Source organism: Ailuropoda melanoleuca, chromosome X, assembly GCF_002007445.2.
Source record: "Ailuropoda melanoleuca isolate Jingjing chromosome X, ASM200744v2, whole genome shotgun sequence".
NCBI classification, from domain to species: Eukaryota; Metazoa; Chordata; class Mammalia; order Carnivora; family Ursidae; genus Ailuropoda; species Ailuropoda melanoleuca.
The window spans coordinates 34,888,303-34,912,549 of record NC_048238.1 but is presented as its reverse complement, the minus strand read 5'-3'; the positions used below and the strand labels follow the sequence as shown (position 1 = coordinate 34,912,549).

Here is a 24,247-nt window from a genome sequence, read left to right as displayed (position 1 = left end):
AGCAGTGTTTGAGGGTTTCTGTTTCCCTGCATGCTTGCCAGCACTTGTTACTGTTTTTGACTATAACCATCCCAGTGAGTGTAACGAGGTATTGCATTGTTGTTTTTCATTTATATTTTTCTGATGACTGATGATGTTGAGCATCTGTTCATGTGATTACTTTTCTTATAATGTGCAATGAAAAGAAATTCTACAAAAAAGAAACGAAAAAACGTGTAAAATATAAACCCCAATTTTTTATTGTAAGAACCAACAAAATTACATCTCAGTAAATATAATCAGAACAAACAGTCTAAAAATTAAAAAATCTGTACACATTTTTCACTGGATGTGTACAATAGGCAGTTAATGCAGAAAAATCACTCTTAGGCTCACATTTTTTGTTCCATGAAATCAAAACAAAGTTAAGAGTAAACTGGCAATTCCATATGTATTTTGAAAAGAGTATCTTGTATTTATAATTTATATAAATACACATTTGTATGTATTTAGAATTTATATTGTATTACTATTATTTTGTATTTAGAATTTTTAATGTGACCAATAAGCTTGTTTCTTGCTTGTTGTAACTGATCTAGATTGGGTTGATGATGATGCTAATCACAGGAGATAATGTATATCTTAACTGTTTCTCTTTTTCTTTAAAAACATACATAATAGAGATCTCAGTCTCACAAAGTCTCACATGTTGATGGGACTGGAAGTAGAGATTTGAAAGCACTTTTGGCAAGTTCAGAACATTCATTTTTAACTTTTATCTAAAAGAGCAAGTATTGTTGCATTTTCAAACATTTATCTTCATTCCTTCATTGTAGCCAGTTCTAGCAATTGATCCTGTGAAGTTGCAGATAAATTTAAGTTGTTTTTCAGTGAAAAAAAGATGCTTTCTAGACTTTATACATTTTTGGGTAATAGGTGACAAACTACCCTTAAAATGTTGTATGTTATGACATGGTTTTACTGCATGTGACTAGTACAGAGTTTGTACCACATGGAGCTCACTACACAAACGCAGCAGCACCCAGACTGGTCTATACCCTGTGCAACAAGGCCAGCCTACTGATTGTGAGCTTGGATGTTGTTGTAATTGTTATGTTGCTGTGGAAAGTTTCTGAATTCATATTCTTATTTTCTGTAGTTATTTCATTGTGAACCAGTGAGAGTTTGTGAACCAGTCATTTTATGACATGATTTTGCTGCATGTGACTAGTACTTTTTCCATATATTTTACACACACACACACACACACACACACACACACACACACACACACACAGTGTCTAGCCTCAAGGATAGCTAATCAAATAAAAGAAGTGAGAGGAATACTATAAAAAGATCAGACTGAAATCTGGTGGCTTAACCAAGAGAGAAGAGGGGAAAAAGGTAATTAATATTGGCACCTCTAGATATAACTATCACTTTACACATACACAGTATAGGAACTGGGACTGTATATCTCTAGTGATACTAGAAAAATTAGGTACATTTATACCTATTTATTATTCTATTTTGCTTTATAAACACCTCAGGCATTTTATAAAAGATGTTGAGGTTAGTTATTGCTGTCTTTATAAACCATAGGAAAGCCATCATTTTCTTTAAGACACTGCTACAGTGTCCCAGCCTTAATACTTCTTAATTCTGCCTTATGACTAATCAAAATCATTCACTTCACAGTTTCAACTCCTTAAACTAGAGCTAGAACTAACAGACCAATGCAGAACTTGGAGAAATGATTCATCATTATGGTTATGTGTCTTTTTACTAGTTTGGTTAAATTTCAGATTGTTATTTTTTAGTGGTCTTCAGTAGTCAGTTTACAAATCGGTTGCATACAGTTACTCAGAAGAATCTATGATTTTGTGATGTGAATTTTCTCCTTTCAATTAAGGTTTTGGCTTGGACAGCAGCGTTGCAAACAATCTATAAAACATCTGCCTACAATAAGCAGTGAAACATTGCAGCTGTCCAATTACTCAACCCATCCTATTGGAAACCTTTCTAAGAATAAGCTGTTCATTAAACTTACCCGTCTTCCGCAGTACTACATTGTAAGTATGCAAAGGGGGGATTTTGGTGATCAAGTTAAGTAATTCTATTAGTATCTCACATGATTTATTGCTTAACTTAATTTGCAAACGTATTTTATTGGATATTCGACTTTAGTGATTCTCAACCTAGGAGGTAAGGATGGGGGAGAAAGGAAAATCGTGTCTAAGAAATGATACAATGATCAGGCAGGGTTGGGGAATATAAGGTATGTCTCCATCCCTCACCCTCAGATCTTTCCTGTAGTGAGGCCTTGTTTCTGCTTGGGATGAAGCATCTGTATATGGGAGGAAAAACTTTGAAATCAACTACTGTGAAAGTGTGGAGATGTTTTGGTGTCAGATAAACTTGCTTGGTTTTAATCAAATGTTAACTTACATAATGCATCCTTTTAAAAGCAGCTGGCTAAAGTAGCTTTATATTCTCATCCTTTATTGATTGAAGGCATATACATAGAGATTTTTATTAATTGCATTTTTATTGATTGCATGTACCTTTCAGGACACAGTAAGATCCTTTCTTACTCTTTTTTCACTCTTTCTAGGTGTCTTCTTCTTAGTTTCTTTGAGATCTTTGAATTGGTTAAAAGTTGCAAGAATTTGAAATATGAACTCGCCCTAAATATATTTCCCTGTTTGTAGAAATTTCTGTGTATACCACATAGATATTTTTGGCTAAGAATCTGAGATGTTTAAAAAACTTAATTCAAGATTGTTGGTTGAAGGTAGTGGGAGTGAATTTTTTTAAGGTTTTGAGCTATATTTTTAAAAGATAACTATCTTAAAAAAAAAGATACCCTATGTAGCCTGACATATCTTAGGTTAGCATTATTTATATAGGGCAGTAGGTTTGTCATTGATGTGAACTTCACTTTTTATTTGAATTTTAAAACCTCAGTTGTTGAACTAGATTTGGTATGTGAGAAAGGATTGTTGTCTCTGTCCTTAGTGAGCTGCCTGGTCTACATATAAAATGATATTCAGAATACGCGCATAATCAAACCTATGAACACACAAAGATCCTTATACTCAGCCAGAGACAGAATGGTTTTATTATTTCTGACCTTATTTAGTATCAACAGAAACCAGACATTAGTTTCAATGACTAATGATTTATTATAAAGCAGTAATGTGTTTCATGTGGCTTAGACCAAAACTGAATTTATGTTACTCTTCATCCTTCTTATTTCTTACTTGGTGATACATTCATAGAAGTGGAAAAAACTATTGTGGACATTAAGAAGAACAGAGGAAAGGCTTGCTGCCTTTAATGTCTGCCATTTTACTTTTGTCAGCTTTATTAAGATATAATTCACATACAGGAAAAGTTTAGACTATGTCTGAGTTGTAATAAATGCATACACTATTGTAATCCCCATCTCAGCAGAACACAGAACAGATCCATCACCCCCAAAATGCTCTCATGCTGCTCCTCTATAATCAGACCCTCCCCCCACTCTCAGTTAGTGACCACTGATCTGTTTTCTGTCTATATAGGTTTGCGTATCAGCCTAGTTTCTTTCACTCATCATAATGCCTTTGATTTTCATCCATATTGTGAGGTGTACAGTTCATTCCTGTAATTGTAGTAGTAGTCATGGTGTGGATGTACTATGGTTTGTTTAACCAGTCTCTGGTGATAGGACATCTGGGTTATTTCCAATTTGGGGCAATTATGAATAAAGCTACAGTTAAGCATTTGCATATAGGTGGGGGTTTTTTAGTGAACTTAGGTTTTTACTTTTTTGGGATGAGTAACCAGGAGTAGGATTGTTGGGTTAGTTTATAATGTCAGTGTATGTTTAGCTTTATAAAAAACTGCCAAACTCTTTTCCAAAGTGGCTGGGCCATTTTGCATTACTGATGGCAATACAAGAGAGTTCTAGATGCTCTGCATTCTTGCCAGCACTTGGTATTATAACTTTTAAATTTTAGCCATTCTGGGGGCACCTGACTGGCTCAGTCAGTGGAGCATGCGACTCTTAATCTTGGGGTTGTGAGTTTGAGCCCCACGCTGGGTGTAGAGATTACTTAAAAATTTTTTTAAAAAAAATCTTTAAAAAAATAAATTTTAGCCATTCTGATAGACGTATAGTGGTATTTTATTGTAGTCTTAATTTATGCTGCCCTAATGACTGATGATATTGAATATCTTTTCATGTGTTTTTTTTTTTTGCCATCTGTATATCTTCTCTGGTGAAGCATCCATTTTCCTTTTAACTTTTCCATTTCCTCAGGTGCATCACTGTGATATCAGGTGTTAGCCTAAAAATTTCATGAATAGAGTGTGTGGGGAGGGGATGGGGAGAGGGAGAGAAGGGAGGCAGGAAGAGAGACAGAAAAGCATATGTTGGTTAGAGCAATGGTCCACTGGCATTTATTTCTCCCCCTGAAGTATTTAGGGGACTTTTCTTAAATTTTAGGTAGAACTTGAAAACAGTAAGCTGCTATAGTGCGTAAGAGCAAAGTCTCTGGAGCCAAACTGGAATCAAAGCATGAATCCATCACTTCTCAGCTCTTGAGACTTTGGACAGGTAACTTAAGTATTTTGTGCCTCAGTTTCTTCATCAGAAAAATGAAGGCAATATCCCTTCTCTACAGTTATTAGGAGGACTGAATGCATTAACCTCTACCAAGTACTTGGGACAGTATGCGGTGTGTAGTACTCTCTGTATCAGCGTTGGCAGTTGGTGGTGGTGTCATTATCCTCACAATGACCATATTGATCAGGGTTTATTTTTATACGCTTCCAGTTGTGAGAGTGAGTTGTCATTTTTCTCTGCTCTAACAGCGGAATTCTTAGGAAGTTTTATTTTTCTTTAAGATTTTATTTTTTAGTAATTTCTATACCCAATGTGGGGCTTGAACTCACAGCCACAAGATCGAGTCACATGCTTTACTGACTGAGCCAGCTGGGCGCCCTCTAGGATGTTTTAATGGTTAAGGGAAATAGGGCAATTTGAAATAGATAGATACCATTCTAGAAAATCCAGCTGATCTGTTGGACTTAAGCATACAGTATTTTAAGCTAAGGTATGAATATCCAGAACACTTGATGCTATAATAGTCTAAATGGTCCATTTGCTATAGTTTGTGATGGTTTTTGCTTTTATTCGTCTGATCTATTTTTTAGAGAACAAAGTGTATATTTAATAGGAATGCTTTTTTGTTGAGAATTGATTTGTCCTCGTTTAAAGAAGACCATATAAGGTTGCTATAAGGTGGAAAATAGGCAACACTCATTTCTCTGAGTCTCATTTCTAACTTGGGCCTTCTTAGGTTGTAGAGATGTTGGAGGTTCCCAATAAACCCACGCAGCTATCGTACAAGTACTACTTCATGTCTGTGAATGCTGCGGAACGTGAGGACACCCCTGTCATGGCTCTCGTGCTGCAGCAGTTCAAGGAAAACATCCAGGAGTTGGTTTTTCGCACCAAACCTGGCAAACAGCCTAGGACCGGTCCCAAGCGCAAGGTGGGATCACATACAGAAGTGAGCACAGGATTTGTGTGTATTAACTCTGTCGTGTTCTTTCACCATTTTTAACATGGAAAAGAATCAGATCTGGTTTGTAAGAGACGGGGGGGCAATAAGGTGTAAGTAACAATTTTCTGCATTTTCTTGAAAATGCCTCTCTCTTAATCATTAATTATACACCATTTCCGCAAGAGAGTTTGCTAACTACACAATATTTACATAAATTTCCAGTATTTAGGTCGAAATATTTGCTCAATAAATATTTGGTCAATGCATAACATTTGTTTTGGTTAACCTTGAGCTGTAGTAGTTTAACTGCCTTACCTAATTGCATCACCTGTACTTTTTTACCTACTTGTGTTCTTTACTTAAATTCTAGCTGTCTGATGATCCATGTCCAGTAGAACCCAAGAAAACCAAACGATCAGGAGAAATGTGTGCCTTCAATAGAGTTCTAGCTCACTTTGTTGCTATGTGTGATACAAATATGCCATTCGTAGGACTTCGGTTGGAGGTAATTTTTTGAAACAATTTTGAGTACGCTATATAAAAAGAGTAATTTTTAAAATGCCTTGCTAAAGCTACATGGATTCCATTAGGAGAACCAGAATAGCTGTGATTTTGTTCATTTTGGGAGGGATGGGGTTGAAATTACAGCATCTCATGGTATACCTGTAAAACATGACTGACATTATTTTGTCTTTCTGATTTCCAAATTGTGAGCGTTCTGCTCTTTACAGAAATGGAAAATAAATTCTTCCTAATTTAAAAAAAAAAAAAAGGACAACTTTTGAGTATTAACATCTTACTTGCATACCTCTTAGTAGGAATATTGTCTCTTAGAGGTGGTTAGTTGATAAAGGGGTGGCTTATTTTTGAGTTGGTGAAGCCATACATATTGCTTATACACTAATAAAACTGGGTTCCTTTCTGAGAAACAGGTCAGAAAGAATATTAAACCCAATTTTTAAGGAATAGACTTACATAGAATTAGTGTCTTTCAAGAATACACAGTTGTATCCAGCATGATCCCCAAACATGAGAGTAAAGGGCGGTAACAGAACCTGCATTTTTATATTTTCAAAAAGGACTTTGGCTAAGGAATGGCATCCCTTTAAAGGGATACACCAAAACCTTAATTATTTCCCTCTATTTTAAGGGAATATAAGACTTTGTAAGACTCCTCCCCTTTGTAAATTATTGGGAATGAAGTGGAGACTTTTGCCACAATAAAAAAATTTTTTTTAATATTTATGAATAAAACAACTGAGGATACCCCCCCAAAAAAAAACAAAAAGTTTAAGAAGAGACCTGGGTATGTGGAAGTGAATTACTTCAGTGAAACTGATGATGATAGTCTTGGGAAGACTTGTTGAACACTTTCATGCTTTAGAGCAGGAATTGCTAAACTTTTTCTGTAAAGTGCCAGATAGTGTTTTAGGCATTGTGGCTCATATGGTCTCTTATTCCAGCTACTCAGATCTGCTTTTGTAGTGTGAATCAGCCATAGTTGATGTTAAAACAGATGAGTGCGGCTGTGTTTCAGTAACACTTTATTTACAAAAACAGTCATTGGGCCGGATTTGTCCCATGAGCTGTTGTATGCTGACCCCTGCTTTGTAGGGTTTCAGGGTCTGAAGCCAGAGGTTAAGGTTTAAACTATGAAGGACAGGAGTAGCCCAGAGAAGTTGAGGCCCAAAAACAGGCATCTAAAATAGATACTCATGTCCTTGATGTCCTAGCTCCTAGAACTGTGAGCTGATGAATGTCTTTTTGTCTGGGTACTGGCCATAGCTCCTAAACTACTCAGTGTCCATGCTTCCTGTCTACTTGACTGTGTTCTTGGGCTTTTTTATTGTGCCCTGTGGATTGATGACATGAATGTCATTCATTTACTACCTTTGTAGTGGGAAGTGAGGCTACATGGTACCCAGGGACAGTGTGATGTCTCTCTCCCTGCCTGCTCTCCACCCTCACCACCCACAAAACTTGGAAAAACTTGTCTTTGTAGTGCCCATATAGACTAACACCTGTAGACATAGTCCTCTCTGTCCCCCTTCCCTGTGCTCCTATACCTGTTGCACACATAGGACATGTAAAAACATTGTATAGTAGTACTCTGTTGAACCCACTCAAGCTCTTAAACAGCCTGTTTTTTCTTCTCTCAATGAAAAAGCCACGTTGAAGTCAAAAGCAAGTGCATTTTCTGCCTAAAGTACTTCATACTGAAGTACAGATGTGAATAACTCAGTCTAATCTTACCAGGGATGTTTATATCTCTGATCCATAGGACAGAGACAGTGTTTCTGAGTCCTCCTACATTTGGTTTCCTTTTGAATCTGAACTATGGCCTATTTGGTCAGCAGCTATTTTTCTTTTTCTTTTCTTTTTTTTAAAGATTTTATTTATTTATTTGACAGAGACAGCCAGCGAGAAGAGAGGGAACACAAGCAGGGGGAGTGGGAGAGGAAGAAGCAGGCTCCTAGCGGAGGAGCCTGATGTGGGGCTCGATCCCAGAACGCTGGGATCACGCCCTGAGCTGAAGGCAGACGCTTAATGACTGCGCCACCCAGGTGCCCCAGCAGCTATTTTTCTTAAACCTCTGCCCTTCCCAGGCCCAAAGAGCAGGGCTCAAATACTTAGGGCTGCTTTAAATCCTTTCTGGAACAAGGTGGGTATAAATAAATAGCCTGCCATAGAAGACCTAGGAATACGTGCCAAAGGCAAGCTTCTCTTTGGTAGAGCATCATATGACTTTTTGGCTTATGTACATAACCTGCAGTTTCACTGACAGGGTCTCAGACACTCTCCCTACTACCTTCATCTGTTTAACTCACTTTCTGAGTCCTCCAGTTGGGAAAGCTGTCTCATTGGGTAAATGCATAAATTGGAAATCTTTTCTTCTTGGGTTTCACACAGGAAGTAGTTTAATTGTTAAAAATGCATCCCAGAGGGGCTTCTGGGTGGCTCAGTTGGTTTAAGTATCTACCTTCGGCTCAGGTCATGGTCCCAGGGTTCTTGGATCGAGGCCCATGTTGGGCTCCCAACTCAGCGGGTAGCCTGCTTCTCCCTCTCCCCCCTGCCTGTGTGTTCTCTCTCTCACTCACTCTCTTTCTCTCTCAAATAAATAAATAAAATATTTTTTAAAAATGTATTCCAGAAAAGTTACACACTAAAAGCTATTGTTTGTGACTAAAAGTGGGGTGTGACTATGACTCAGACTTTGTTTTGAACAGACATAATTAAGAAAGATATAAGAAAACCAGTCTTATCTTACAGTTGCATCATTTGGAACCACCAGGATTAATTCTGGCTGACTTTTGGCTCACTGCCGAAGTAGATTAGTCTCCAGAATTCTAAAGATTTGCCACCCAGAGATGTTTTTTGTTGTTTTTTTTTTTTTTTAACTAGAAGCTCTGGGTCATCTTTGGGTTTCACAGGACTTAATATAGTTGCCCAGTAAATCAGATGATGGAGGACAGCGTGCATGTCTAATGTTGTAATTTTGGAACAGAGTGGCCCTAGAATAGGTGACATGAGAATAGACACTAGTACTTAGGAAAGGTAGTTTCCATTGTAAAGTTGGTGGTCTCATCTACCTGCTTTTCTCTTACCAGTTGTCCAACCTGGAGATTCCCCATCAAGGAGTACAAATGGAAGGTGATGGCTTCAGCCACGCAATTCGCTTACTGAAGTAAGTCCCCGTCCTGTGTCTCTCTCAGTGCCGCACATTAGAGCCACGGTGCCAGAGCTGCTCCTCTCCCGTGACATAGCATAAAGCAGAGTTCACCTGTGGATGTCACGGATTTCTGCACAGAATTACTGTGGTCTGGGGGAAGCTTCTTTTTCACCTGCTGAGTGGAGATCCAGCACCACTTGGTATCTTAGGATGTCTTTCCTCTGCATTTAATGGATGTTTACTCAGTGTGACCATGTATCAGTCTTGAATTCTGCTAAGGCCCTTCGGGATGCTGTGGGTTTATGTAGCAGGAGGATCTGAGCTAGTTCAGAAGCCAGAAAGGGTATCCCTGAGGAAGTACCAGTTGTATTTGGACTGAAGGAGAGGTGAGAATTAGTGAGAGGAAAGGGAGATTTGAGGAGGGGAGCGGATTGCGCAGTGCTGACCAGAAGGGTTAACTGCTAAGGTCTTTCTCTCTCCTCCAAGCAAGCTCTGTGCCCTGGAACTGAAAGGAGGTCAGAGTGGCAGGAATTGAGAGAGACGAGGCTGGAGCTGAGCTGTAAGTGGGAAGGGGTCAGATCCTGGAGGGCTTTGTAAGTATCCTTAAGGAATGTAGATTTGATCCTAATGGCAGTAAGAAGCCATTAGGCGATTTGAAGCAGAAACTGACATCATTAGCTAGGTGTTTTTGAAAGCTCATTCTGAAAGCCATATTGAGAATCAGTTGGAGGGGACCGAGACAACTGGTGAAACGGGTTGCTGAAGTGGTTCACGTGAGTTGTTAGCAGCCTAGACCTGGGAAGTTTCCACAGGGACTTAGGGAATGGAATATTCAGGGGTTGGTGAGGAGATTGATGCTGAAGGTAAGAAAGAGGAGAAGACGGCGCAGGTGCCTGTTGGTTTTATCTTGGGCACGGGATGGGTGATTGTGGTGTTTTCTGAGATAAGGGGCACCGGAGATGTGGGTTTGAAGGGGCACCGAAGATGTGGATTTGAAGGTGAGATGCCTACATATCCCTTTGGCCAGGTAGGGCTGGATCTCAAGCTCTGGCGACAGGGCTGGGCTGAAGAAGTCAATGAGTCATCACCAAGGTGATGGTAATTGAGCTGGGATATTAAATAGATGGCCAGGAAAAGAGTATGCAGAGGGCTTGGCTCTAGATGGATCAAGGACCAGGGGCCAAAGGATGCTTAGAAGGAAAGACAACATGGTGCATGTGCTATGGAAGGCGACCAGGATGGACGTGCAAAACTAGCGTGCCGTTTACGAGATCAACCTTTCTGATGCAGAAAACAGTTTTTGGGGGGTGGGGTAGGGTGAGCGTTTGTATTGTTTCTTAGACGTTGCTTAATAATACAAATCATTGAAGCAGTTTTTCTTTATCGAATTCCTCTGACTACCAAGACATGGCAGCTCTGCCAGCGGAGCTTGGAGTTTTGTTACTTGGGGATCAGTTGGTTTCTGTGGAAGATGGGAAGGGCTAGCAGATAGCACGCGCTCCACCCGTGTGTCAAGGTGCTCACTTGAGACAGAGTGGAAGAACTAGGATAGCTTCCCTTCCTGGCTATCCGAACACCATCTCTACAAAAAGTTCTTGGGAGAGAGAGAGCTGGTCTTGTAATGGAAATCAATAAGAAAATGTAATACTTTTAATGGCTTTTGGTTTTAAATTACCTCTGCCTAAAGTATAGCGGTTTGAGGTTTTGTGTTTTGGTTTTTTTTTTTTTTAATCTTTTCACTCTTCTTGGCAACTGCAGATAAATAGATAATGTAACATTTGTGTTCTGTTCTCTTAGTTATGTTTTTCATGTTTTTAGGAGTCTTAAAATATCTTGTTCTCAGCATTTTTATGAAGAAATTTCAATCCCCTTCCTTCTTGAATTCAAGAGAACCCATAATATTATAGTCCTACCTAGGAAGGAAGCATTTCCTATTTTTTAAGCTTCATTTAATAATAATTTTTAAAAAGTCTTTATTATGTCCTAGCTATTTTCTTTATTTAAAACTTGAAAGAGTACAGAGAAATGGATAAATTAAAGATAATCAGTTTGTCTAGTACCTGCTGTCCATTATGAAGATTATGGGGATAGGGTGTAGAAATGAAGAAGGAAACAGTAAAACAATAAATGTCTAAACACGATTTTACTAAATTAAAATCTGGCATAAGTCTAATTAGTATATAATTGCTCTAATGCATTTAATCTTTAGAAAGTCTTAAGCTTTTATTCCTAGATATTTTAATACTAAATGGGAGTATGAATTGATACATCAAAGCTTTAAAATTGAGGGACGCCTGGGTGGCTCAGTGGTTAAGCGTCTGCCTTCGGCTCAGGGTGTGATCCCAGAATCCTGGGATCGAGCCCCGCATTGGGCTCCCTGCTCCGCTGTTCGGAAGCCTGCTTCTTCCTCTCCCACTCCCCCTGCTTGTGTTCCCTCTCTCTCTGGCTGGCTCTGTCAAATAAATAAATAAAATCTTAAAAAAAAAAAAAAAAGACTGCATATTACATAGGCAGAGGCATTTTTTAAAAAAAGGCTTTAAAATTGAGCACGTTTTTCTCCTCTTTGTTAAAAATATGTTCTGTTCTTGTTCAGCTTATCTTTTTTGAGACTGTTGAGCAGTCATCCTTGAAGGATCTGTGAAACTATCATGGTAAACCCCTGAGACTGCTATGGTTCACGGGCCTATTGCCTTGTGTAGATTCCAAAGAGCCTTGATCCGACAACACAAATGGCTCAGGTCTCAAGAGCAGCATGCTCGCAGTGCCTACATTTGAGCTCTTGAGCAAACTTCCCACCTTCTTCCGAACTAACCTTACACTACTGGGCAGTGGTGCTGGTCTGCTATTTACATCCACGAGGTTTTTTTCCTTCATGTCCATTGTGTTTCTTTGCCTCTTGTAGCTTATGCAAATAATGCATAGGCGCATTTGGTTTTTGGCAAGGTTTGTGACTCAGCTTCTGTCAGTTGTGTGACTCAGTCCTTCTGCATTTGCATATGCAACTTTTATAAAACCCTCTTCACTTTCCTTGTGGGCACAATTGCACTTCTTTTACTAGCACATTCAGTGATCTCCCCGCTTGTGCACTGTGGGGCCATAATGTGGTTACTGATGTTTGTAAAATCCCTCAGAATGAAACTGACATACAGCACACAGTGGTGGCCAAAAAGGAGTAGAGCTAACACACATCTGCCCTGGAAGACCAGAGCCCAGTTCCTACATTCTTCCCATACTCAGAATTACGGGAGAAACATCAGTCAGGAGTAGCTGTTCAGATCAAAAACGTTTTTTGGATTGGTAGAAACTTTCAGATAAGGTTAAGCCATTGTCCAGGAAACATCTTCATCAGTTCTTCATATTTGGTGACTATAATATATATTTTGCAGTATCTTGAGTTTGTAACAATTTTGTTTCAAAAGGTTTCCTTTTGGGGAGCTATCCATTTTCCTCCTCACATGGGGGAGGATTAAAGTTACAATTGTAGTTTACTCTGATACATTTGTAAACGTAAAAGCAATTAAATAGTTTACAGTTTCTTTGAAGCTGAGCCAGTTACTTGAGTATCTTAGATGAAGCAGGTGACATAGAATGCAGTGTTAGGGTCATACTGTCCCTCAGAGCATAAATTGAAAGTAGTCTTACTCTTCTTACCTGAAGACATGCTGCCTTCTATGTGTTCATTTTCTAACCAGATGTATTTCATGAAACACCTATTTATGTGAAAGGAAGATAATGGACTGCGTTTATATTTTTAAAACCAAGATTTAAAAATCGATCTGAATTGGCTGCTTTATAACTTCTATGGGTTTAGGGATAAGGATAAGCAAAAGTCCTCTGTATACCTACGAAATTGACAAGCATATATGCAATGTATGCAATTTCTGTAATTACCCCAAATACCATTAGACATTTCTGGTAGTGAGTGATAAAAATTACGCAGTATGAAAGATTAACTTTTCTTAAAAAAAGATTTTCATTATTTGAGAGAGAGCGAGCACAGGAGTAGGGAAAGGGGCAGAGGGGAAACAGACTCCTGGCTGAGCAGGGAGCCCTATGCAGGGCTCATCCCAGGACCCTGGGATCATGACCTGAGCCAAAGGCAGATGCTTAACTGACTGAGCCACCCAGGCGCCCTGAAAGATTAACTTTTGAAATGTTAAAAAAAAAACAACAAAAAAAAACTATACATTTGAGAGGGGCTGTGGTGGAATTTTTAATTGAGAAAATTTTAGTACTATGTTAATTTTCTTTTTATGCAACCTGTCTAGCTGTTTTCTCCCCTAGAAATTTTTTTTATCGTCTGCAATCTCTGTCTCTCTTTTGCCCTCTTAGATTGTTTATTCTGGGCAAGTGGTTCTCAACCCCAGGGTGATTTTGCCCTCCAGGGGACATTTGGCAACGTTTGGAGGTATTTTTGGTGATCATTAACTGAGAAGAGGGGGTGGGAGATACTATTGACATCTGGTAGGGAGAGGCCAAGGCTACGCAACAAATAATTGTCCAGCCTCAAGTGTCTATATTGCTGAGGTTGAGAAATCCTATTCTAGGTGTTTCTGAATAAGAGGCCTGAATCAAGATTCCATATTTCCAATTGTTGTTAGACTTAGATATAGGTAATCATTATACCAAGTCTGAGAATTAAGCCATCTTCCCTAGGAGTTAAAGGATAATGTGTAATTAAAAAATATATTATCTCATTATGTCACCTATTACTGAAAAAACAGTGAAAATATATTACTTCATAATGTTTTATGACAAGAGAGGCCATAAAGCTGTAAGAGGAAAATGGATAGGTAGGTATTTTACAACACCAAAGCTAATACATTCTTTTTCTATATGTGATATATTTAAGTGAAAGTAATGTTAAATGAGTTAATACATGCAAAGCTTCATCACATGAGTGTTACCTCTACTGAAGGAGGGGGAGGAGAGATAATAAACCTGGCATTTTACCTTGGCATCAGTGAGTGAGACTTGGTTTTACTGCAAATGGAACTAACATACATGCATACCTATTATGTCAGCTGCCATGAGCACTTTACGTACGGTGTTGTCATGTTTTAAAATCAGTGACCCCATAAGGTAATTATCTCCATTGTGTAGTTGGGAAACTGAAATTCAGAGAGGTTAAATGTGGCTGGATCAGGATTAGAATGCAGGTCCCTGACTCCAAAGCCTGTGTTCTTTCCACTGTATCATTCTGTTCTCAAAGAGTGGTTTTACAAGTATTCTATTCCCCTTAGCTTTTCCTTAAGGATGTTCTAGGTAGATTTCATAGAAAGCCAATATCCTTGATTTTCACTCTGAAGAATCATAGTGTTTCTAATAAATAGGAATAAGGATGAAGACAGACACACTTTTTTAAAACACTGAGACAAATACTTTGTTAAAGCAAGAGGTCCTGATCTGTGTTGATGTGAATAGAAGTGGGTTCAGTGCTGTGAATTGCCATGAATTGCTTTGAATCGCTTCCTTCTTTTGCAGAATGAGCCTAGTAGTGGAGCTTGAACGGCAGCTCTAAGGTGATACCCTGACTGTTGTGTAGATTGTGCTCTTGTCTTTCTGTGATGCAAAGTACACTTGATATGCTGTCTTTCGTTGCCAGAATTCCTCCCTGTAAGGGTGTGAATGAGGAAACCCAGAAGGCTCTGGACCGCTCTCTTCTTGATTGCACTTTCCGATTGCAAGGTAGAAATAACCGCACGTGGGTGGCGGAATTAGTGTTTGCGAATTGTCCGCTTAATGGCACTTCTACTAGGGAACAAGGTGAGATGCTTCACACACTTTGTCTTTGCGTATTTCTGGGGTTTTCTTTTTAGTATTGATAGCTATTAATCCTCTTTTTTAATCCTATAGGGCCATCGAGGCATGTTTATCTGACATATGAAAACCTGTTGTCTGAACCGGTTGGTGGTAGAAAAGTGGTTGAAATGTTCCTTAATGACTGGAATAGCATTGCACGGTTATATGAGTGTGTGTTGGAATTTGCACGTTCTCTACCAGGTACATGTGATAATCTTCCTTTTTGGGGGGTACCCCCCCTTTTTTAACTGAAGAAGTAAAACATCATTAAAAAAGTTTTTTTCAAAAGAATATCTAATGAAAAATAAGTTTCCCTTCTACCTCAGGCTTTCCCCAGAAACAACCACTGTTAAGTTTCTTATGTATCCAGAAATTTTTACTCTGAGCTCTACCATATTATAATAATAGGTAGTATTTATTGAGAGTCTACTATGTGCCATACAATGTAACAGACAGTTTGCTTGTGTTAACTCATTTAATCCTCACAGTCACCCTATGAGGTAGGTGAGTTATTCCTCATTTCTCAAATGAAGTCACAGAGACAGCAACTTGCTGAAGGTCGCACAGCTAGGAAAGGGTAGAGCTGGAATTGGAACCTCCTAACTGCTGTGCTATACTGCTTCAGTATCTCTGCCCCTGCCCAGGACCCCTTCTGTGGAAGTGGACATGGAAGCCCACTGTCTATGCCATCGCTTTCCTTTTTTTATTTTTAATTTTTTTTTACCGAAATTATGTATCTAGAGATCTTTCCAGCTAGGCATATGATACTGCACAGATGCCCTCTTCTTCAAATATGTGTTTTAAAGTTTTGCATGCATCATCTTAATCTCCTTTTTGCTTCCTTTCTCTTTAGACATACCTGCTCATCTAAATATTTTCTCAGAAGTCCGTGTTTATAATTACCGAAAACTTATCTTGTGTTATGGAACCACCAAGGGAAGCTCAGTAAGTCTATGAACTAATTAAAACTGAAGTTCCTCTCATAAATCCTTTAAAAATCAAGAATTCAAAAGCTATGAAAACTGCCTTGAAATAATTGAGGACTCAAGTAAAAATGAGGGTTAAAATGGTAAATTTTAAATACTTTGATATATAGTAGACTAGCGTACTATAATGCTTAACTCTTTAAAATCGAAAGTGAAAATTACACCCTCTTTGATGGGGGTATATAATCTTGTTGAGTTTTGGACCAGGTAATGTACTTTTGGTGTTTGTTTTTCTTTTTTTCTTTACCGATTTCAGATCTGGTTAGCAACATGATGGCTATAATGAAGATTATGAATGGTTTTGAACAATGCTGTATGTTTATGCTTTTGGTCACATGATTATTAACATGGTTTGATCCTGTCTCAGTCTTAAAGGCATTCCCCGTAATCTCTGTTTCCTCATTTTCTTCCCACTCCATATGTAAAGTCCTAGAAGTTCAGTGTAAAGATTCAGCCAGCTGGCTTCTTTCTGGACTCTTCCACATCAAGTAATATCAGAAATCAATTGAGTGTTTTAGAATCTATAAACCGAAAGCATCTGTGTTGGAAGTGGTTTCCTTTCCCTTTTGACAGTGCTCACATAGAGGTTGACTTTTCTTCAATCCTAGGTAAAAATGAAAAGTTATAAACACCAGTGATAATTTTCAAATAAAGTTTAATCCAGATTTAGCACCTTCTCTTTCTGTTTTATTTGGTGGAAGTGGGCTGATACACACCTACCCTGCGGACGTACCACTCCATAGTAACAGCACTTCCGGCACTTACAGAGCCCGCCTTCTGGCTGGCTTTCCAAAAAGATCTCGTGTAGATCTTTGGCATTTTGCCCTACTATTTAAACATTGTTTTTTCTTCTACTTGAATCTGTTACTTTCTCCGTTTCTGAAACATGTAATCTCTTTGATTTAGATTAGCATCCAGTGGAATTCCATACATCAGAAATTTCACATTTCTTTGGGCACTGTTGGCCCAAACTCAGGTTGCAGTAACTGTCACAATACCATTCTCCATCAGCTTCAGGAAATGTTCAACAAGACACCAAATGTGGTTCAGTTATTACAGGTAATGAAGTTTATTTTCTGTATAAAAATATGACTCCGTTGGTGTTAGTCTCATGTAAAACAAAAAATCACGTGGGCTTAACTTGTCTTCAATGGCAAGGGTGCGTGTTTTTGTCTTTTATATTTCGCAGTCTTCTTGGAGGAATTGCTTTGATTCAAAGTGGACGCAGTGATGTAGTTTGCGTTCTCTTCAAGAGGAAGGTGTATGGAATGTGCTAGGAACCCCTTGGCTCATTTATGACTGTTAGACATGGAACATTCTACGGCTTTAGCATTTGCACGGAAACAGGCTGCCCTCACTGTGTGTGTTCCTTTTAGGTACTCTTTGATACTCAGGCTCCGTTAAATGCCATCAACAAACTCCCTACTGTGCCAATGTTGGGCTTGACTCAGAGAACCAACACTGCTTACCAGTGCTTCTCCATCCTGCCACAGTCTTCCACCCACATCAGACTGGCCTTTAGGAACATGTACTGCATCGACATCTACTGCCGGAGCCGAGGCGTGGTAGCAATACGGGATGGTGCCTATAGTCTTTTTGATAATAGCAAGTTAGTGGAAGGTTTTTATCCTGCACCCGGACTAAAGGTAACTGCCTTTACTATTCTAGCATAAGTAAACATAAATATCTCTAAAGCAATTCCTTTAAAAGGGGGAAGTAATGGGGAAAAGCAACAAATTCCTGTTTAATAAGCAGCTATGTTAGTTTATCACCTCTGCAGCGTCCTTCCGAAGGAACGGGAAGTTCTTATAAAGCGCTGTGCCTATGTGTATGAGATGATAAAATCTCCTTTCCTTGTAATGCATAAAGGTGGATGATATGAAGAGAATCCTGTTTGCTAGTTGGAACTTTAAGGAACCTCAACAATGTCTTTCTCATCAATTATTGAGAAAGTTTGATTCATCGGTTTAACCATCTAGTTTTTTTTAAAATGTAGGGTCCTGGGCCACAATCCCTGCAGATTCTTGTTTAATAGCTCAATTGTATGTGCTTACAGTTTAGAGTCAAATAGTTCCAAAGGCTTGTTTTGAAAATTAGTTGCTTGCCATTTTCCTGCTCTGTTTTCAACTCTTAGATGGTGATTCTCTTGGTATTTACATCCTTATCTCTAAATAACATGCTTACATTGCTGTTTGTGGACTTCTTAGTTGAGGGCATTATCTGATCCTCACAATGGAAGATGAGGATTTAATTCTTTTTTAATTCTTATATGCCTCTTTGTCCTCCCAGGCTGCTCCCAGTGTACCTTCTTTCTTTCCTCCTATCCTCGCAGTACGGTTAGGTAGCAGTTGTGATCATGATTTTTCAGTATTCTCATTATTATAAATATGTAAACACTGTCCTCCAAGCTTACTATAATTACTTTTCCTTTCTTGTTCAACATTTTATTTTCCTGGGGGTTACTAATTTACTTTTTTTGCTTAACTTCTGTATACTTACCACTAACTCAACCTTCAAGTCTCTCCCATATATGTAACTCTGCCCTTAGTGTGTTCACGTATCAGAAACCTCGCTGGTTTCATCTTGAGGAAATCTCTTCTGCAACCCTCTGGCCTCCCAATCTGGAATGGCAGTGCCCCAGACCCTTTGCACAGTCTTGATTTAGGAAGCTGTAGAAGGATGGGGAAGAGGGAGAGTCCTTGGCTTCTCTCTTGCGTGGCATGCCCTATGGCGTGGACCACAGGTCTTTTTCTTGATTTACTCCATTGCTTTGGTAGAATACCTTCTATGTAGTTTCCTGGGAGAAGGTACGTGGGAGCTTATTTTGAGACTGTGTGCCTAAAAACATCTTTTGTTTACCCTCATCTAATTGAGAGAATGGCTAGGTGTAGAATTCGAGATTACAGTCATTTTCTGTAAGAACTTTGAAGACGTTGCTCCATTGTCTTCTAACTTCCACTGTGGCTGTTGAGGTGTTTAATCTCGTTCCAGTTCTTGAACCTTACTAACTGAGTAGGCTCTTTCACTCTGGAAACTTAAATCCTTTTGCTCTGGGAATTTCCTTGTATTATTTCTCGATTCTTCTCTGTTTTCTGTGTTAGCTCTTTCTGGTACTGCTACTATTCTGAAGTTTGGTATCCTGGACTTATCCTCCAATTTTCTTATCTTTTCTGTTTTTATCCTTTGTTTCTGGGAGATTTCCTCATTTTTTCCTTTTCAGTCTTTCTATTTTTGATAATTTTTTTTTTTTGCCATCTTTTAAAAAATTTCCAGGAGCTCTCTTTTGTTTCTAAGTGTTCATTTTATGACATCTTTGTTATATATGACTATCTTATCTTTTCTTACCCCTTTTCTTCCTACATAATCTCCATTTCATGCACCTTGCTTTTTTGTTGTTTTGATCTCTTTCATACTAGTGATTCTTAACTCGCAGCTCTTACTAGAAAGTGAGACTTGCTGACTGTGGTCTTCATTGCAGGATGTTCTGCTTGGGCCATTTCTTTGGGTAACTCCCAGTGTCAGTAGATTTAGGTCTTTTTGTTGGGCTGGTATGAGTACCAAGAGAGGAGTATTCAAGTCTCTGCATAGATGGTGTGCATCTGGCCCCCAATTTTTGGCAAATCAAATAAGAGAAGGAAACTACTATTTTTAACATTCAGTATGTAAACTTTAATCTTCTTTTTTTTTTTTTTAAAGTAATCTCTACACCCAACGCGGGGCTCGAGCTCACAACCCTGAGATCAAGAGTCGCATGCTCTTCTGACTGAACCAGCCAGGTGCCCCACAATCTTCATTTTTAATACGGCATTCCTCTCGATCGACGCTAGAGTCCCCCTAGTCAAAAACCCTCCACCAGAGTGGTAGAAGTCAACCTCACTCAGTGAGAGTGACAGAGGCTCTGGGAGGCTTTCAGTGTCTCTTAAAGAGACTTTCGACCAGTCCTATTTTTAGTCCCACTTTCATCCCCACTTCCAGAGATGTCTAGTGCTGCCAGTTCCTACGTGTCTTGAGGATCTGGACGGAAATAGCTTTGCTTCTTGGCTTTTCCCAGTGCTAGCTTTAGGATACAACTTCCTCACATTGCATAGTTCACTTACCACTCAGCCATCTGCTCCGCAGCCTCCAGAATTCATTGCTATTTTTTTCTTCTCCCATTCTTTCTGTATTTGTAACTTATTGCTTTAAAAAAAATTTTTTTTTAGGAGTTTCAGTGGGGTACTGGGAAAAGATAAAATCTGTGTTGTGAATCCATCATCTTTTAGAAATCAGGCAATATACTTGTAAAAGCTTTCGAGTGATCTGGTAAGCTTTTGATCTATGTTTTTGAAGATGGGGAAGATGGAGAGTATTAAAAGGAAGAGAATGCTTGAGACACAAACTCTGGTAGTCTTGCTTAATTTTTGATGACATATCCCATAAAATGAGATTGTCCCACTCTTGGTGGTTCAAGATTTCAGTCATGTAAGATAAAAAAAAGGAAAGATGGCTTAGTTTCTGTATTCAGTTTTCCTCTGTCATATTTTCTAGCTTACAAAGTGAGGACTCTCACCAAATAGGAAATTTCCCAAGTCATTTAAATTACTTAGATGGCTAACATACAACTTTTCTTTTGTTTCCTGCATTTCTGGTTCAGAAGTTAATACGAAAATACTTTGCCCTGGTGTGGGGAGGTACCAGGGTATACTTCTCTCTTCAGCTTTGTACTTACACAATACTTCTTAACTGACAGGATTTTTAACTTAGATGTTGTTTCTGTTGTTGCATTTAACCAGTTTCCTCAATTTCCCCCCTTTAAAATTATCAATATATCTTCCAGGTTGTCCTCATACTAGTGGCTGTGTACCAGACTTCTGTTTTAGAGATGGGCGTAGTGTATTTGTTTCTCTTAAAATAGTCTAAATGATTAAAAATATCTTATAAAGTTGAGTAAAATAATCTGAATTCTACCTGTTTATATCCATAGACATTCCTGAATATGTTTGTTGACAGCAATCAGGATGCTCGAAGAAGGTCTGTAAATGAGGACGATAATCCCCCTTCTCCCATAGGAGGAGATATGATGGATTCTTTAATCTCACAGCTCCAGCCACCATCCCAGCAACAGGTGACGTCTAGCTGAAATTCCAAATGGTATCACATTTGCGTTCACTTAATGGGTTCTTCAGGTGTCTGAGCATCTTTGTTGAAAGGTGAGGAGGTCCTTGGTGGGCCCAAGGTGTCCAGGAAGTCCGTATGAAAAAATAGTGACAGAGGGAGAGAAAGAGGATTCTAGTGATGTCAAGTAAACAGTACCAGAAGTAGCATTAACCTCAGATTCGTGCACTTAAAATGATGTGAGGTGAGCAGCCATGTAATCACAAAACAGGGTGATACCCAAACGGCCGGTAAGCTCAGAAAGGGTGTTCAACAACATTTGGCATCACAGAAATAGAGCTTAAAACCACAGTGAGCATTATAATACTCCATACTCACGAAAATGGCTTTAAGAAGAAAATTGATCATTCTTGGCAATATTTGGTATTAGCAGCAACTGAAACTCATTTACTACTGGAGGGTGCATAAAACGGTATAACAACCTTGCAGTGGTGTTCAGCAGTATTCTAGAGCACTACATCTGAACATTAGGCATACTTCTGATTTAGTAATTCTCTTAAGTATATGTACAACAGAAATGCCTCAAAAAACACAAGAATGTTCATAGGAACGTTATTTCTGTAAAAAGTGTAAACTAATCCACATATCAAGCAAGAGAATGAGTGAATAAACTGGGTCTATTCATACAACAGAATACTTTACAGAAATGAAAAAAACAAACTATTGCTACATGTAACTACATGGTGAATCTTTCCGACATAATGTTGAACAAAAGAAGCCAGACACTAAGAAGTACATTCAGTATTTATATGAAATGTGAAAACAGGCAAAATCAAGCTTGAGTGACAGAGGTCACAATAGTGCTCACCTTTGGGGAGGTGATAAAGCCTTCGGAGGTGTATGAGGGAGGCCTCCGGGACACTGGTAGTGTTCTTCAGTGTCTCGATCTCTGTGGCGGTGACATTTGTAAAAATTCATCAGACTGGACGTTTTCTAAACTTTGTGTCCTTTACTATATGTGATTTGTACCTCAAATAAACTAGGAAGGATTACATTGTCCTAGGCTTTTCATTGCTGGAGATGAAGGTAAAGGTGAGGAGAGTTCAGGTTAAACTACTGTATTTCGTTGCCTTTAAAAACTCCACCAAGTGTAAAATGCACTACTTTTTATGAACTGCCAGAAACAGCACTGCCGGTTAAACTATGTCATGAATTGAAAGATACACCCTGATTTCAGAAATGCTAAAGGGGTGGGGGAAGACTCTTAGAATCCGTGAAATGGTAGATAAACAGTACAGATAAATCAGTGATATGGTAGATAAAATAAGCAAAAAACATCTTCAGGGATATAAGCAATGGTATTACAAGGTCAGGAGTGAGTTCTTTTGCTGTTTTTTAAACATTTTGAAAGTTTTTAAAAACTTGTGTTATTGATGCATATTTTACACATTTTCATATCTCAGGATTCTTGTTTGGTAACCAGTGAACTATGTAAAGGTTAACGCTTCAGCCGTGTGCTATGCTGTCTATATGATATACTATACGCACATGGCCGTTTGAACAACATGTACTTTTTTTCTTTTCAGCCATTTCCCAAACAGCCGGGATCATCAGGTGCTTATCCCCTTACTTCGCCCCCTGCATCTTACCACAGCACAGTTAATCAGTCTCCCTCTATGATGCACACACAGTCTCCAGGTAAGACTTTACTTATTCTCTTGTGTTCAGCATACATCCAGAACATACCCAGACACACACACACACACACACACACACACACACACAAGCGCCACACATATAGTCTAGACCTTCAGAGACCACTCCTTATCTGCTAGGTGTCTGCCATTCATTCCTTATGGCAGGGTTGTGAAACCTGCGTTCGTGATTCGGGAGCGCTTTAAAAGGTCTGAATTGAGTGGAGGTTTTGTCACCCAGAGCCAGGCTCACGGCACAGCTCCAAGGAGTGCTGATCACAACACGATCTGTGTCAGGGGCCGACAAACCGAGTCCTGCCCACCACCCGTTTTTATAGTTTTGTGGGAGCCCAGCCACACGCATTCATGCAGTGTCGGGAGCTGCTCTCCTGCTAGGATGACCCCTTACAGAACAAGTTTGCTGAGCCCTGGTGTATATGAAAGGGCCCGGCCCCACAGACCGGGCCAGTGCACAGCCTGCTTGTCCAAACAAAATGGCTTTGTTGGCAGCCCCATGAACTGCACTATAAAATTGCTTGAGGATGCCTAATTTTTACTTTTAACTGAAGTTTGTTGGTATCACTTAAGCTCCTGCCCTGGGCCAGATGCTCCATGGCACTGGGGATTCAGCAGCGAGCCAGATACCAGTCCCGCTCTCAAGCGTATTGTCTAGCAAGGAAGACAGGTATCAGATTTCTTGGGTAGATGACCCCTTACCTGCTCAGCAGAGATGGCAGAACCACAGATGAAGATTTGGAAGTTATTGTCATGTCACTGAAGGTCATTGAAGGCTGAGTTGAGTGGGTGAGCTCAGCCCCTGCCGAGCTGCCTGGAGCAAGGAGCAGAACAGGAGACATGGGCAGAGAACCCACGGGGCGTGTGTTTCTAGGATATGAGTGAGGTTTTATGTAGAAGGAAGTAGAAATAATAATTTTGAAATAATTATAGTAGCGGACAGATATATAGTCCTTGCTGTGTGCCAGGCTGTCTTCTGAGCACTTTATCCATTTAATCCCCACAGCAAACCCGCAGCTGAATATCTATAAACATGACACTTAAAGGTTAACTTAAAGGTTGATCAAGTTGATGAACATACTGCACGTAAGGCACTGCATTAGGTATAGAACGTAGAAAATACGAAATCCTCTTAGGTAGTAGTAGAGAATTTGAAACGTGAATACTGAGGATAGTGATGGTAATGTAGCGTCTCCCTGTCACATTTATTCGTAGTTTGGGGAGCATGGTTCCCCCTTTCCTGATCCTCAGTTGGAACTAGTCCTATGGCTAAATCCCATCTTTAAGCTCACTGCTCTTGGTTTTTTACTATCTGCCATCTAGACCTCTCCCCTGAATTTGAGTCCTTTGTTTTCCAGCTGTCTAGTCAGCATGTCCTTGTAGATGTGTAGACAATGGCTGAGACTCAACTCCAAACACCTGCCCACCCACCACCCCACCCCCACCCCGACC

The 24,247-nt window shown here is 39.3% G+C and overlaps 1 protein-coding gene across 2 annotated transcripts in view; it reads left to right on the top strand.

The window, feature by feature from the left end:
- MED14 (mediator complex subunit 14) overlaps positions 1-24,247 on the top strand; it is a 66,423-nt gene that overhangs the window by 28,778 nt on the left and 13,398 nt on the right. For both annotated transcript variants that reach the window (XM_034649777.1, XM_002913484.3), the window contains exons 13-23: positions 1,892-2,051; positions 5,328-5,522; positions 5,905-6,039; positions 9,143-9,219; positions 14,810-14,970; positions 15,061-15,207; positions 15,860-15,951; positions 16,899-17,051; positions 17,369-17,638; positions 20,956-21,096; positions 22,673-22,784. In XM_034649777.1, the coding sequence (XP_034505668.1) occupies positions 1,892-2,051; positions 5,328-5,522; positions 5,905-6,039; positions 9,143-9,219; positions 14,810-14,970; positions 15,061-15,207; positions 15,860-15,951; positions 16,899-17,051; positions 17,369-17,638; positions 20,956-21,096; positions 22,673-22,784 (1,643 nt within the window). The remainder of the gene's footprint in view (positions 1-1,891; positions 2,052-5,327; positions 5,523-5,904; positions 6,040-9,142; positions 9,220-14,809; positions 14,971-15,060; positions 15,208-15,859; positions 15,952-16,898; positions 17,052-17,368; positions 17,639-20,955; positions 21,097-22,672; positions 22,785-24,247) is intronic.